The following is a 17,296-nucleotide window of genomic DNA, read 5'->3' on the forward strand; positions in this document are numbered from 1 at the left end:
TTTCCTCATCCCTGAAAAAGAGATCAGGTGACCTACTTCAGAGAGTTGTGAAGATTCAATGAAAAAATGCTTATCACATGCCTGCTACTAACCTTACAGAGAGGAAGCGCTCAACAAGTGCAGTATATTGTTGTTATTATTTACCAGCTGGCCCACCAACCTAGCTCAGGAAAACTCCAGATCATCATCAAATAGAATAACCCCAACTTCCGTTCACTCTGAAGCCACTGTGTGTAACGTCCATGAAAAGTTGACCTTGAGCCCATGAAAAGTCGACCTTGAACCCGCTCTCCAGAATATTGATCCCTGAGACTGGATTTGGGGCTCACCTCTGAAGCTATCCTCAGCTTCTTAATCTGTAGAGCAAGTACCCCCACCAACAGCATGTGGGCTTCCTCTTGTACTTCCTTAAAAGGATGACAACCCTCCCAGGCTGAATTTCATGGATTCCATGTAGCCTATATTAAACATCTGAAACATTCCCCCTACAATTAGTAAAAGTTCATCCAAAAGTTTTTGAATTAGGCATTATTGGAAGAACAGATATTTTATTTTCTTCATTTAGGACATTTTTATAATCATAAAAGTATAATATAATAGAAATTTTTGTATAACTTTATTACTTTTATAAGCAGAAAAAATAACTAGAATTTTAAATACATTTTAAAAATATAATAATAGTAGTGAATGATTTATACTGTCAGCGAAAAGGAAAAAATCCGAACAAGGGGCACCCAGGACTTGAATCCTAAATCCATTTGGGACATGAAAAGGAAAAAGCTAGGAGATAGAAGGTCTTCTTCAGGAGGGAGTAATGCTGTATGATTTTAAAATAAGTTTTTTCCAACTTTAAACTTTTAATTTTGATTTGGGGTATAGCCAATTAACAGTGTTGTGGTAGTTTCAGGTGAACAGCGAAGGGACTCAGTCATACACATACTAAAATAATTTGTAAAATTCAGGTGAAGTCTTATGGGAAATTAAGGTTTCTTCATTTGGGGGAGAAAAGGGAACCCTTAGCACATGAAGATGGATCTCTATTCTGGGCAAGTTTAATCGGGCCTCACAGTATGATGGAGGGCTCATTAAACACACCCAGACCAGAGATCAGTGGCTCAGATGGTAAAGACTGTGCCCGAAATGCAGGAGACCCATATTCGATCCCTGGGTCGGGAAGATCCCCTGGAGAAGGGAATGGCTACCCACTCCAGCATTCTTGCCTGGAGAATTCCAAGGACAGAGGAACCTGGCCTCCAAAGAGTAGGACTTGACTGACCACACTGGGAGTGAGCAGTGGAGAAGCAGGGATGTGAGTCTCCACCAGGGGTCTGAGAAGGCCTAAAGGAAGGAGAGAAGGTATCTGGGAGTCACTCTGGGAACATGTTTTAGCAGAGGCTGCTGCTGCTGCTGCTGCTAAGTCACTTCAGTCGTGTCCGACTCTGTGCAACCCCATAGACCGCAGCCCACTAGGCTCCTCTGTCCCTGGGATTTTCCAGGCAATCACACTGGAGTGGGTTGCCATTTCCTTCTCCAAGGCATAAAAGTGAAAAATGAAAGTGAAGTTGCTCAGTCATGTCCGACTCTTAGCAACCCCATGGACTGCAGCCCACCAGGCTCCTCCGTCCATGGGATTTTCCAGGCAAGAGTACTGGAGTGGGGTGCCATTGCCTTCTCTGTTAGCAGAGGCATAGGGCACCATTTTAATGAGGAAATCAACCAGATTCCTCTCTCTGACTGCATACACCAAGGTAGAGCATAGGGGCTGTCCCATTATCTCCTTGGAACTCTGTTCAGACAATCTTTTTATTATCCAGGTCTCATCTAAGCAGAAAATAGTGTGGGATGACATGTGGAAAAATGTATTCCAGTTCTTTTCTGTAGAACCTTATTTTCAAAACAGAATTCTAACTGGATGAAAAGCATTATAGAAAGCCATCTGTTTTCCTTGTCTGTGTCTTTCTTTTCTCTTTTTATTCCATTTACATGTGTGTTTGAAGCAGAGATAAAAAGGAATAAGATACTGCCCTGTTTCCCTACTCAAATCCTGACCATGTAGAAATCCCACCAGGCAAGTATGTGGGGACCCACCTGGAACTGCTTTGATTGCCCTGCTCTCCAAACTCCATACGTGTGTGTGTGCGCGTCAGTTGCTCAGGTGTGTCCCACGCTTTGCAACCCCATGGACCGTAACTCGCCAGGCTGCTCTGTCCATGGGATTCTCCAGGCAAAAAACTGGAATAGGTAGCCATTACCTTCTCCAGGGGATTTTCCTGACCAAGGGATAGAACCCAGGTCTCCTGCATTGCAAGCAGATTCTTTACCATTTGAGCCACCAGGGAAGCCCTTCCAGACCCTATCCTGTCCCTCAACTCAGAAACTCTTCCTGTTGATTTTAACATTTCAAGATTTAATCCTACCATCTCCCCTTCCCACCACAATCAAAATTTGATTTAGCAACAATATGCTGTAAATTGACTTTCAGTGACAAGCAAAAGTGGCCAAGAGCAGGCATTGTAATGGTTAATGATTATGCCTTCATTTGAGACAGGGCATTTACCTTCCCATACTTTGTTTAAGACTGGTGACAAAGGTGCGCAGAAGAAGAGGGAGCCTGACTTGCTCTGCCGCAGCTCCTCGCAGCCTCCCCGTCTCCTGGCTCTCAACCTGCTGTCCTTTCCTCTGCTTCAGCGCCTCTCCTGTCCTACATTCTGGGTCACTGGCAGTTCTGTAGGGAGCTTCATTAATTATGAGAGTCTTGCTGTGTCAAATGGATTACAAATGGAACCACCTGTGGAGAGCCCACAAGGTTACTGACAAAGGCTAAAAGGAGATGCGAAAGTGAAGGACAAGCATCTTCTAAATGCAGGCTGTAATCAAACAAAGCATCGCAGAAGTAAATTAAGCCTGAAAGACAGTTTCACCTTTTCCAAAATTCTGACTTCACGAATCCTGTGCGGTGTTGTCAGTACATTTACTTTTGCCTAAAATTCAGTTGGTGGTACCACGCGTTAGAGTCAGTCTCGAGTGGATCAGTCAGGACTTGCAGTTGTTCTAGAATGGGTCCTCTCCTGCAGACAGTCGTGTGTGTGTGTGTGTGCGCACACACTCAACCCCTCAATCATGTCCAACCTTTGTGACCCTGTGGGCTGTAGCCTGCCAGGCTCTCCTGTCTGTGGAATCTTCCAGGCATATACTATAGCAGGTCACCATTTTCTACTCCAAGGGATCCTCCCAACCCAGGGATCAAACCGGCATCTCTTGTGTCTTCTACATTGGCAGGCAGTTTCTTTACCATTGTACCACCTGTGGACAGTCCTGCTCCAGACTAAACCAGGTCTAGGAACAGGTCCCCCATTCTCTACAGCCCTGCTCCACTCTGGTGTGAATGTGCATAACCGGAACCAACCTAGCCATGGTTGAGTTCTCTGGCATGGAGCTGAAGGACATTGAGCTGTTTGCCACCTGCTAGCCTAGAGATGACCTTGTTGGCCCTTCCCCAGTGCCTCATTTAAAGATTTTCTGTGCTTCAAACTGGTGTCTGAATATCACTTTGGGCAGTTTTACCAGTTATCCCAGATTCTTTGCAATCTGTACAACATTTTGCCCAGGATTCAGTGTGATGTATGCTATGCCCTCTCTCTCCTCCAATCTAATCCACTCATCACTGATCATACATCAGTCTCTTAGTACATTACTCTAATTATGTTGAGCCTCTACTCACAAATTTTAAGTGTCTACACATTGTCGAAGGAAAAATAGATTTCTCAACTCAGCATTCTTTGTCCCCACCATCATCCAACATGTGATGGTCACCCATGATGTGCCAGGTTCTGGGGATCTCTCTATTCCTAAAGCAGGGGTCCCTAACCTCTGGGATCTAAGGACTGGTGATTTGAGGTGGAGCGGATGTAATAATAATAGAAATAAAGTGCACAAAGATGTAATGCTCTTGAATCTTCCTGAAACTATCCCACCCCAGTCTGTGGAAAAAGTGTCTTCCACGAAACTGGTCCCTGGTGCCAAAAAGATTGGGCACCACTGCCCTAGAGGCTCTCCATCTCCACAGGACAAAATGGGAATGAGAATCACCTGGGAAGCTTTTTCACCTGGCATAGCCATCCCTTGCAGAGATTGTGATAGAGCCCTCAGGGTATGGCACGTGAATTCTGGAAACACACACACTATTGGAAAGACAAAAAAAAAAGGGGGGTTTAAATGCAACAGTGCCATAATAGTCAGTAACGGATGCTGCAAGGGCATACTGGACTCTCACCTAGTCAGATTTTAGTTATAAATGGGGATGGAGGAGATGGGAGTAATTGAGAATTGCTTTTTGCAAAGTGTGTGAGCTGAGATTTTTTTTTTATGATAAATCAGAATTAGCCAAAGAAAAAGATGGAAAGAAGACAGTCTAGGCAGAAAATTCCAAATGTGTGAAGACATCTGGGGAGATGACAGAGCAGGGGATTTTGATGAACTACAAGTACTTCATTAATTGGGAAAGTGGTTAGAAAAGAGGCTTCAGAGAGAGACTAGAGAGGTAGGGGGGCTATGTCATTAAGACCACTTTATTTCATATTACGATGTTTGGACTTTATCCTGGGGTCACTTGGAGGGGTTCAGTTAGTAGGCAAGTATGATAAGCCAGGTAAGAAATGCTTATGATCTGACCTAAAGCCAGGGGCTTGGAGAAGAGGATATGGCCAGTTGGCTGAAATATGTTAGCAAAGCAGAATCAAGGATGAAACCTGAGTTCAGATTTGCAAAGCAGAGTGAATGATGGTACCCATCACTAAGGTAGAGCAGAGCAGTACCAGCAGACATAGAGCGCAGGACAGATGGAGTTCTGATTGTGGGGACACTCTAAGACCAGTGTTCAGAGTTTGTGGTGGATGTACATGCCTTATGTTGGTGTGAGACATGGGGGCTGGAAGGGCAGGAAATTCAGATGTAAACACAAGCAGCATGTTGGTAATTGAAGCCCTGAAAATACTTGAGACCACCCCCAGAGAGTATACAGAGAAGAGCTCTGAAATACCAAAATTTAAGTTTTGAGGGAAAAGAAGAAGAGTTTACAAAAAAACAGATATAAATCTCAGCATACTGGAATAAGAAAGTTGCAAGGAAAAAATGGCTCATAGTGTGGGGCAGTTCAGCTAAATAAGAACTGAAATTACCCATAGGATTTAGCAACAAAGGAGTCACTGGTGAGGTGGCCAGAATCAGCTTTCTTGGAATTGGGGGCATGCACAAAGCCTAATTAAGGAGGGTTGAGGAGTGAGTGAGAGATGAAGAGTTGAACAGCAAGGGTAAATTTATTGTCTCATAAAGAGTTGATTATAGAATTGTGGATGCACAGGGTTGGAAACAGACAATGTTCCAAGGGCTGTGAAAGTGAAAGTGAAAGTCACTCAGTCATGTCCGACTCTTTGCAACCCCATGGACAGTCCATGGAATTCTCCAGGCCAGGATACTGGAGTGGGAAGCCTTTCCCTTCTCCAGGGTATCTTCCCAACCTAGGGATTGAACCCAGGTCTTCCACATTGCAGGCGGATTCTTTACCAGCTGAGCCACAAGGGAAGCCCAAGAATACTGGAATGGGTAGCCTATCCCTTGTCCAGGGGATCTTCCTAACCCAGGGATCACACCCAGGTCTTCTGCACTGCAGGTGGATTCTTTACCAACTGAGCTATCAGGAAAGCCCAAGGGCTATAGCACTTGTTTATAGAATGAATGCAGGCATGAAGGTAGAAGCATAGAGCAATCAGAAAAGCCTTTTCTGGATAAAAGGAGATGGCGTATGTAAAGTCAGGGAGGCGAGAGAAGGTATATGGCCTTATTCAGGGAATTCTCAGTAGTTCTGTTTTACACTAACCCTTCTTCATATGCCTGTAATTCCAGCCGGACTGGACTGTTTACTTGGACCCAGTTCAGGCTGCCTTGACCTCCACATCTTTGTTCACACTGCTGTCTTCATCCACTTCTACCTGCCCCCTACTTCACCAAATGTCCGAGTTCTCCCCATCCCTTTTGCCCTAGCATGAACACCAAGGCCCCGGGAATCTTCCGCAAATGTTCTCTTTACAAGATGGGAGTAATTTCCCTCTGAGAATTCTCACAGCATTCTATTTATATCTCTCCAATGGCATTCCTAATGAAGCCTCCTAGTTACTCAAACCAGGATCCCTGAGGCCAAGGGTCACCTTTCTCTTAGGACCCATCTGGTGTTACCCTCAGCACCTGACATAGAGCCTTGCGGTTCATAGGCCTTTGGTGATTCAGTGGTTCTCAAAGTGTGGTCTCAGGACCAGAAGTATCAGCAGGTCTGGGAACTTGTAAGAAATGCAGATTGTCTGGCCCCACCCCAGACCTACTGATTCAGAAACTCTGGAGGTGGGGCCGGCAATCTGTGCTTTAACAAGCCCTCAGATGAAACTGATGCTGCCCATGTTTGGGAACCCTGGAATTAGATGAAGATCTCTTTTTTTTTCCAGAATAAAAGTTTCCAACTGCAGTTTCATCATAAGCACTCCTCTTGACTTAGAGAACATAGCTGTAAACTCAAACCTCAGTTTATTATTTGCAAGCCTCATTTTCATGCCCTCTGTTTCTAACACATAATTTATGTAAAAAATCTTTTATTGGCAAACGTAATTTGAAATGGTATTATTGTACCTTAGGGGATTTCAGTGTTCCTGGCTCTAGTAGCACCCAAAAATTAATCATCAAATAACTGGATTTTGAATTTACTGATGACTGAATACCCTACTCTCCTTTGCTTTCAATTTCTGCTATGCTTTCCTCCTTCCTCTTCCCTTTCTCACTTTTTATTTTCAAATTTAAAACTGTCCTAGGTTACAGTTCTTTGAGAGTATGCACTTTGGAAAAAAGACAACATAAAATTCTCAAACATTAGCAATAAAAATAAAAGATTTCCCAAGTTCAGATGGATTAGCGCAGAAAGTTTAGAATAAGTGGAGAAACACCCATTTTGCTCACATTCTGTTGACAGCCCCTCACTTCGAAGTCAGGATTTCAGTCAATGTGGAAAGACATCTTTCCTTGGCATTGAATTCATTTCAAATCATTCCAGGCAGACTTACTGCTTGGTGAATTTCAGCATTTACTTGCAGGTGTCAGCTTCCTACAGGGTAGAAAGCTGCTCTGAGTTTCTGCCAAGAATTTTTTAAGCTTTAGTGTCACCTCAGCCCTAGGTGATGATCAGACAAGCTCTGGGCTAGGCAAAGGTGTCACAAATGCTCAACAAAGATGCCCCAAACCAGCAGTCATTCTTATTAGGCAGCCTGTCCTTCGCTTAACATCTGAGCACTTTCTCATCAATTCTAACACATCCTATTCACTTGTGAATGCTATATACGTATGTGTGTGTGTGTGTGTATATAGCACTCACGAGTGAATGTTTTTTATATATATATATATATATATATATATGAGAAGAAGGGTGAATGAGGAGAATTTCAATAGCACAGAGGTTTTTTGATTCACTGTAATGAATGCACAGATACAAAGGTCAGTCTTGATACAAATCTCATAATCCCTGTGTATGATAGCTGTGTGCTTTTAATACATAAAAAAGAGGAAATGGAAGCAAATATACCACCACAGAACACACATGCCACAGCACACACATGCACACTTTCTATGTAAATACAACAGACCAATGTATGTAGACATTTCCCCATATAGTGGGAATGATACATATCAAGAATTGCTTTGTATAATATATAAATACCAGTGAGGTCACTCCCAAATTTCTTAAATGTTTGGAGAAAGGCAAACATATAGGAAATTCAGAAAATAAATGGGAATTCAGAAAATAGATCTCTAAGTCTCAAAGAAATAAAAATAAAAATTTCCTTTCCTATCAGTATCTTCATAGTTTTGGTGCATCTATTCCAAGGAAGTGTTGACTTTCAGTTGAACTTGAGTTTCAGGAAGCGTGGTCAGCATTCAAAGAGATACCAAAACCTTCAGGGTCTGCTGTATCTTTGCCATATCCAGTTAGGTTAAGTTCACTGATCATTTGGTGGCTAAAGAAGTGAGAGCCCTAAAAATGATGAGAGAATATGGTTATCACTTCTTTCTGCTCCAGATATATCATGATTCATCTCTGAGAGATTCTGCTGAGAAATTAGGCTTATATATAGGATTTGACATTGCTTTCAGCATCTTAAACTATTTGGGGCAAGTTTAACTGTTTAAAAAAAAGAGATGTCCCATTTTTAGTCTCAAAATGTTGACATCCAGACTATAGTGAATTATTTTTCACTCTGAAAAAAGACAAAGAAAGTCCTGTTTTTCTCCACATTAGCAGAGTGTTTGGTTTTAAGAGAGGACTGTAATCTGTGGTGACTGTGGGGAGAAGGCTGTGTTTGATTAATCTGATGTGCCCAGCTGGGGCGCCTGTCTCCTTGCCTGCCTCCAACTTGCTACTCTAGTTCCATCTAAATGTGTAACATAGCGCAGCATTCCAAGGAACACCGTCAGCTCGGTCGGTGATGCTACTGTACAAACAAGCATGACACATGGGAGCCTCGGGGGCTGGGGAGAGAAAAGCCAGGGCACTTGGATGACAATTTATTTAAGAGGACCAGGAAGCCAGGACTCAGTTTTGTTCCTGACAGTTTCCTGAGTGTCCTGTTGTTTTTGTTCAATCGCTCAGTCGTGTCCGACTCTTTGCAACCCCATGGACTGCGGCACTCCAGGCTGAGTTATCGAGAAAACCAACCGTCATCTACAAGCCGGTTTTATTCAACTGGGGCACAGTCTTCACTATATCTATCTCTTCATCTCACTCCCGATTCTGGGCTCTTTCCCAAGGTCCTGCATCTTCAAGATTAGCATGGGGAAAGGGGAACATCTTAGCTTTGTTCTTGGAGAGCAGTGCAAGTGGTCCTTACAAAGCTTAGGTTTAAAAGAGTTCCAGAGGGACTACCCTGTTGGTTCAGTGGTTAAGAATTCACCTTGCAATGCAGAAGACGTGGGTTCAATCCCTGGTCAGGGAACTAGGATCCCACTGCCATGGAGGAGCTAAGCCCACACGCCACAACTAGAGAGTCCATGCGCCACAACAAAAATCCTGTGTGGTGCAATGAAGACCCGGCATGCAACAACTAATACTCAATACAGCCAAATAAAATTTTTAAAACGTTTCCCAGAGCCAGCCAGCCATTTTGTTGCTCCTAATTCCATTCTGACCATATCCTAGCACTGCCCTACTTGACCATTTACAGGCTCTTTCCCTGTGGTCCTCCTCCAGCCTCTGGGACTCATACTGGCCAGTTCCACTCCAACAGGCCGTTTCTACTCACTCTCTCTGTTGAATTGCACTATTTCCCCAAAACTCAACTCATTAAACTGGATTTGGTTTACAGGTTTGTTTCTTTGTTTCTCTACTTGTCATTGTACTAAAAATTTCAGGCCAGAACTGGTGAATTTAACAGCTGACAACCTTCTCCAAAAGCCTTTGTATTCAGATGCCTGGCTATAAAAAGTGCTAGGGAAACACTCAACAAGAAATAGTTGAAACCTCTTCCTGAGGCATAGAGTGAGTGAATTGAGGTAAAACAAGGTCCTATGTAAAGGAAAAATAGTTAATCATAGCTATATTATTATTAATAATAAGTCCTTCTTCTATGCTAGGCACCAAAGTCACCAACCAAGCTAAATGTTTTAATAGATTATTTCATTTAGCTCTCACCTAGGTATTATTAAACTGTATTTTACATATGGGGAATATGAAGCTTAATGAGCTTAAGCGATATGTTCAAAGTCACAGGACTAGTAAGCAGTAAACTATAGAAAAGAAGCCAATTTTATTCCAAAACACGGGCTCTTTCTCAGAAGGATACATTGCCCAAGTGAAAAACTGCCTCTAAGCCCTTTAACTCTAAGCAGTGGTTCTCAAATGTGGCTATTGGCTTCACTTTCGCCCCCACCCCAGGAACGTGGCTGTGTCTGGGGACATTTGCAGTTGTCACAGTTGGTAGGGAAGTGCTACTGACATCTAGTGAGTAGAGGCCAGAGATGTTGCTGGATATCTTACAATGCTCAGGACAGCTCCTAACGATAAAGGATGATCTAGTCCAAAAATGTCAACGAAACTGAAGTTGAGAAACTTGGATTCAAAGGACTGTGGATTTTTAAGACCAATCCTTAAAAAAACAGTTGTTTTGTCTGTACCTCACTCAACCTGTACATTCTATCCCATCACAGATGACAGCAGCCTTCTAAATCTAACTCCCTACCCCCTGGTTAGAAGACGGAAGAGAAGGTTCTTTGGGCTGTGCTGTCTCGTCTCAAGCTAGGCGATTCCTCCCGGAAGCCACCACTGGGAAGACCTGAAAATATCACTGAACCCGAGGACCTCCAGACAGCTGAACCACAGTCATTGGCTTTTGACTATGTTTTCTAAGCTTCCTTATTACTTTTATCCACCTCTCGCTGTCCTTTTAAATGATTTTACATTTGAAAGCAGCTGCTGTCAAGGAAAAAAAAAAACAGATTCAAAAAGCAGTCTGTTTTTAAAAGGATTTTTTTAAAGCTGACATTGCACATGTCTGCTCCAAACCACACCATGACAGATGCAAGAATTATGATTTTTAAATTATTTAAAGAATTTTTAAGTGTATTATACAGAGAAAAATTATTTCATGTATAATAGTATATCTGTAGCTCTTGCTGATCTATGTAAACAACTGATCACATATGAGAGTCTTTAAACATAGAAGTCTATTTAAAACTGCAAAACTGTTCAAAATCCAACCAATATTAGAAATAATATTATAATCAAATATATACCACCTCGACCTATTGCTTTCTCTGCACTCATTTATGTTTAGTCTTCCATTCTGTCAGACTAAGAGCTTCAACAGAAAAATGTCTTAATTTACAATGCAACAAAAACCGTATATGAAAAGTATTTAAATTTTGTAAATACACAATAATCCTAATTCTTTAATACCAGTGCATATGGGCAACTAATTTCCTTTCGATCCAATGGTGTCTTTTTCAGCTTCTTGGAGAATGAAGTAATCCAGTTAGGAAATGGTGTAGTAACATATACAATTACCCTCCAATGTAAAATTGAATATTATCACATTTTGTTCTAATTGAAATTGAAGCATGATGTCTGCATTATCAGCATAGTGTTAAATCTTATAGGGCATGCTGGATTTAGCTCAGATCGTAAAAATACTTAACATTTTACATTGTTAATAAAATCTTTTTAGTTAAGCTAAGCTTGTCTCATTTTAGATAACTATGCAGATAAGACTTTTCCAACGTGTACTTGGTGTCTTGTCTTATGCTTAGAATCTTACAAGCAGGACACATTAAGCAATACTCTATTCTAGAAAGAAGGAAGCCACATGCTTTGTTTTTCTGCTCACAGCTTTATTGTGCTCTTCCTCCACTAAACTTGTAACATGGTACAGATTTTGTTATATTTTCCCTTGTTCTTCCTTTGGCCCATTTCCCAGGCAGAATTTCCCATGGGTTGAAAGATCAAGCCTTTGAACTTCTTTTCTTGTTTTCCATAGTCTGAAAATTCCTAAAGTCAGACAAAAGGCCCAGAATCCAGCACAATAAAAGGATGAGCTATCCGTGGTTTATCCAAGACACAAATTCAATACCAACCCTATAATTTCTCAGCATTTATGTGCACAGGCATTTATATATCCACCAACATTTTGACCTAAAAAACTAAATATACCCAAGGTTTTAGTAGCTTCAGTGAAGAGGGAAAGAGGTAGAGACGAACTACTGGAATAATTATATTAGGTTGAATTATATGAAATTGCTGATATTTGACTGTTTTTGACCTAAAAATGGCAACTTCATATAGTTCAACCTAATATCTGCTGTTGTGGAAATTATCCTTGGAATTGTCTTCTAGTTTTTTTGATTGAAAGTGAAAGGATTGAAGAGTTGGAAGAGATCTCAAAAGACTATGCATGTCTCTATTTAGATCACACCAGCTGGTTATTGGCCTTATTCTTGGAGTCCAGAGATGTGTTCCAATGAGTTGGCAACTGATACATGGTTATAAGTATGACTAGCTTCATGTCAAGACATACCCTTGAAAGTTATACAAGAAAAATCACAATTTTCTAAATCAAATACTTATAAAACAGTTGTTAGAATATGCTATTGAAAGACTCCTAGGGTGACTGCTCCTTTGCAAAACAAGTAACCACTCCCAAATTTACATGGTCTGCAAACCCCAATTTTCACACATCTGCTTTGATTCAAGCTTAATATCCTTTCCTGAATGCAGTTCATTTTCATCTCCTGAAGTTTAATTCACTTCAGGTCCATTGTTTTAGAAATTGCGAAGGAGCCTACTCTGGCATACTCTCAGCTGCCATCTCTGCCCTCTCCCACCTTCTACCATATTGAACCCTTAGCTTCAATCTAGTTCTTACTAATCCATGTACAGTTATTAACAGATAAGTCCAGTCTTGGTGTTCAGCACCTTCTTCTAAATGCCTGACCTAAATCACTTCTGCTTGGTTAATTTGTGCTCACTCTCGCCTTAGTCTCAGTGTGAAAGTAACACCTTCCGTGCAATTGTCCTCTGTACAACTGAAGACTGTTAATAAATTCAGGTCTCACCTCCATGTCTGGGGAGGGCTATAGTCGCTATTCATGGAGATAGGGATTTGTCTAATTCCCCAGCTAGGCTTTCCGTATCTAAGATAAATAAATTCAGCCACCTTATCTTTTATTCATAGTGCCTGTTTCCCAGCCTTGGATCAATTTTGTAGTTCCTGTGGACATACTCCAAGATTTATAGATCTTCTTTCACTATACAGGTCCTAAAATTAAATTTAGTGCTCACAGTCCCTATAACCTACCCTGGCTCAGAGTTGCAATGGGTAATTCGCCACCTCCTGTTGGGTATGCCAGTGCATCTTGGTAGGAGCTGACCCCACCCCCCTGTTACCTACCAAAGGACTTCCTCAGGTGTAGTTCCACGAGATAACTGTCTCTGTTTCCTGCTGGTAATTTGCTTTCAGATTAGCAATAACACTGAGCTGATCTCTAGGGATAAGGAGAGCCCACTGAACTCATTTTGTTTCATTTGCACATATGCTTGAAACAAAAAAGGATATAAGGTTTCTCTGGCACACAACCACCCATTTCACCACCCTGTTTTTAATACCCTGTGTTGATTTTTTTTTTTTTTTCCATATTACAGACAGTGCATGTTCTTTGTGGGAAATCTGAAAAATACCACCAAATACAAAGAAAATAAAAATCACTTGAATCCCACCACAATCACATTGTTTAAACCACATTTCCAGGCTTTGACTCAGTCACTGGCTGGGCCCAAAGGCACTTTTGGTTGAGGTGTATGAAGAAAGGCCCCCAGTAGGCGCCACTTTTAAAAATCAGTCCTCTTCTGTTTTTTGCATGCGTCTAGGAACAGATCCAGTGCACACTTCTGATTGTGCCATTGTTCAAGGGTACAAAGAAGAGCTTTAAAAGTAGCACAGCCCTGATGCCTCCTCTAATGAAAGCTCTTGGAGCAATTCTAAAATCCTGCCAGATCATTTTGTTCCTCAGGGCTCCTGCAAGTTTGGATACTTACTGTTTGGCAATACTGCCACCTACTGGAATCTAAGCTTTATACAGAGCATAAAAGCATTTAATTAATTTTAGACAGCCAACAAATTGGCCAGATGAACAATGATCCCATGTGGGATTTCAGCCTCCGGAAGTCTCAAAAGTGAAAGAATTAAGGATATCCATCCCTAATAACTTCTCACCCACCTACACATACACCTTAGCAATGTCTATCATTTCTTTGTGTTCTAGAACATCACCAAATGCAGAATGCTCAACTTTCAGGTAACTACTGAAAGAATGAGAAATGGTCCGGAATAAACCATTAATATTAAATATAAAGCCAAGTTATAAACCCTAGAACATAAGAGAACTGAGTACATTACAAAGATGTCATTTCACATCTATGAGAAAAGGTTGGTTTATTAAGTACATTATATTGGGAGAAATGGTTAGCCATTTGTTGAGGGATATATTAGATCCATACCTCAAAACTGTCATCAAAATAAATTCTAAGTGAAGTAAATATTTAAATGTTAAAGCACATAAATAAACTGGCAGTATTGATGAATATGATATAATTTTAGTGTGTGTGGGGTGGTAGGAGGGGAGCTTTTCTAAGCATTGTAGTAAAGCAAGAAACACCAAAGGAAAAGATGGATGGATTTGACCAATTAAAAATGCAAAATTCCTATAAAGTAAAAAAAAAAAATCAGATTAAGAGAAAGCAAAATTTTAAATATATGCAACAAAGAGTACAGATGTCTAATAAATACCAAGAGCTTAAATTCCACTACCTTTGGCAAATCTTCATGATCTACAACTTCCTCCCCAGCCAAGTGTTCCCATTTTTTTCTTTTCCTTATTATACTTTTTTCATTATTGCTTGTTTAATTGTCTATCCCCACTAAACTGAAGTTCCAGAAGGCAGCGACCGTGTCTATTTTGCTTATTCTTATATCCTCAGCACAGTGCTAAACACAAAAGCAAATAGTGAAAACATATTTATGGAATGAGTGAATAATGAATGCATGAATAAATGACATTTTATGACTCAAAAAGAATCAAACTTTCCAGTAGAAGATTGAGCCAAGCATACAAACTGGCAATGTACCATGAATTAAAATAATGCACTAATAATATGAAAATATTTGAATAGACTAGTAATCAAAAATGTAAGCTAATATGATATACTCTTTTTTAATGTATCAGAAAGGCAAGAATATGAAGAGTGAATGTTTCCAGGGACAGCCAGGAAATCTGGAAGTGAGCATCCTCTTATAGAGCAGCATGTATGTAAACTGATTCCACCTTTCTGGAAAATAATTGGGCAGTGTGTTTTTCACCTATACCAAGTAATTCCGCTGTAGGGAAATTCTTCTGAAAAAGTTCAGAAAAAATGACCTAAGATGTAGTCATTTATTATTCAAGAAATATGCAAGAAAGAATACTTACTTGGAAGAATGGGGAAAATTGTAAATAAACCCACAGAATCAGATTGATTAGACATGGTATATCCTATCAGTGGAATACTGTGCACCAATTAAGAGGAAGCACCATACATATACTTATGGAATTATATTGTTAAATGAAAACAGAGAAGAATATCTATAGCATCATCCCATTTTAAAAATATACTTACATATATATGTGCATTAAAGAGTCTGAAAAGATATTTGCTAAAATGTTAACAGCATTTATCTCTGGGAGGTGAGATCTGGAGCAACTATATATATATTTTTTTTTTGCATATCTGTAATTTCTGACTTTTTCACAATGAGCATGTAGTAACTGTATAATTTTTTCAGGGAATAAATAATAATGTTCACAATATATATTAGATTAAAAACATATTCTAAAACAGTGTGTATAGTATGACACAATATTTGTAAAAAAAAGAAAATATATATAAATATATCTATGTATGTATATATATTGATATATATGCATAAAAAGCTAGAAGGACATACACTAAAATGTTAATAGTAGTTATTTATGGGTAGTGGGATTCTGGGTGATTATTTTTTCTTTTTGCTTTTCTGTGTTTTCTAATTTTTCTACAATGAATATGTATTACTTGTGTAATAAAAACTAATAATTAAAGTTTAAAAAAAAAAGAAGGAAAAAGTGAGAGACTTTGTGATTCACCACTTGCAGCGATCCTACGCACCCCCTCACCCCACCCCCTTGACATGTTCCTGTCATCAAAATGTAGGCAGTGGAGACATGGAGAGGAAATAACAGGGCACCGTAACTTTTGAAGAGAAAAGAGAGAGAGAGGCAGACAAAGTGGGGTGGGCAGGAAAGAGAGAAGAAGAAGAACAGAACAGAAGCGGGGGCGGGGGGAATTAAGTGAAAGTGAATTAAGTAATTTTATTTTCTAATAAAAGGAGATGATACACATCTGAAGTTTGAGTTCAGTTAATTGTCAAGGACTGTGCAGTATATCCTAGAGTTACAGACTTTTGTCTGAATATCAGATGGGCTGCAACAAAGTACCCCCCTATGGCTAGCAGTTCCAAAACCTGTTTTCTAGAGATCCCAAATTTCAGGAAGACACTGGCTACTTAAATACTTCATTTCCCAGGATCCCTTGGTTATGGGTGTGGCAGTATCACTGAATTTTGGCCAATAGCTTTATGAATGAAATTGAGCAATTCTCTAGGCCAGAATACTGGAGTGGATAGCCTTTCCCTTCTCCAAGGTGTCTTTCCAACCCAGGGAACAAACCTAGGTCTCCCACATTGCAGGCAGATTCTTTACCAGCTGAACCACAAGGGAAGCCTGAGAATACTGGAGTGGGTAGCCTATCCCTTCTCCAACGGATCTTCCTGACCCAGGAATCGAACCGGGATCTCCTGCATTGCAGGCAGATTCTTTAGCAACTGAGTTATCAGAGAAGCCAATTTAAAGGTAACATTCCTAAAATAAGGGGCATGTCTCCCTTCCCACTAAGCTGCGAGGAAAGCATGAGGGTGGGAGCTGAAACAACTGTCTTGGATCCAGAGTTGGACACCACAGGACAATGACAGAGAGCTTTAGCAGAGATTACCTGTCTCACACTGTTATGCTTAACTAATTAATTTCTGTCTCATTGAAGGCATTAATAATGTGAATCTTTGTCTAGAAGAACTTGCTCACCAAATTAGTTACCTTCTGTAAGCCTCAGTTTCCTGAGAGTGAAATGGAAATAATATATCAGTATTACAAAAGCTTCAACCAAATAACTGTCTAATTATTTCCTTAGAATTAAAGCTCTTTTAAGAGAAAAGTCAAACCAATCAAACATTGCATGATACTGTGTTGCGGAACAGCAAAGGGAAATCTTGAAATAAATAGTGCTTTTCTGCCAAATGGTCAATTGATTTCCATTTGCAAAAACATTAAACTTCACTCTTACCTCATTCCAAGTTGATTATGGATCTAAAAGTAAAGGACTCTGTAACAACTTGGAGGGGTGGGATGCAGAGGGAAATAGGAGGGAGGTTCGAGAGGGAGGAGACATATGTACACTTATGTCTGATTCATGTTGATATTTGTCAGAAAACAACAAAATCCTGTAAAGCAATTATCCTTCAATTAGAAAATAAATTAATTTAAAAAACAATAAAGCTTCCAGAATATAGGATAATATCTTCATGCCCACAGAGTTGTGAAACAGTTTCTAACAAAATGCAAACTATGTTGGAAAACTGTTTAACATTAT

General features: G+C 40.2%; 1 protein-coding gene across 3 annotated transcripts in view; it reads left to right on the forward strand.

Moving 5' to 3' along the window:
• The window catches only part of RGS7BP (regulator of G protein signaling 7 binding protein), a 132,608-nt gene that overhangs the window by 93,791 nt on the left and 21,521 nt on the right, over positions 1 to 17,296 (forward strand). Inside the window, exon 6 of one of the 3 annotated variants that reach the window (XM_086361926.1) lies at positions 10,237 to 13,282. The exons of 1 other annotated variant lie outside the window; for it this stretch is intronic. In XM_086361926.1, coding sequence (XP_086218052.1) covers positions 10,237 to 10,328 — 92 coding nt within the window. In that variant the 3' untranslated portion in view covers positions 10,329 to 13,282. Of the gene's footprint in view, positions 1 to 8,683; positions 8,949 to 10,236; positions 13,283 to 17,296 lie in introns of those variants that run through there. One more of the 3 variants, XM_086361927.1, reaches the window with a different exon arrangement.

This window comes from Bos grunniens, chromosome 20 (genome assembly GCF_055505025.1).
Source record: "Bos grunniens cultivar Pamir isolate PY7600 chromosome 20, Bosgru_T2T1.0, whole genome shotgun sequence".
Lineage (NCBI taxonomy): Eukaryota > Metazoa > Chordata > Mammalia > Artiodactyla > Bovidae > Bos > Bos grunniens.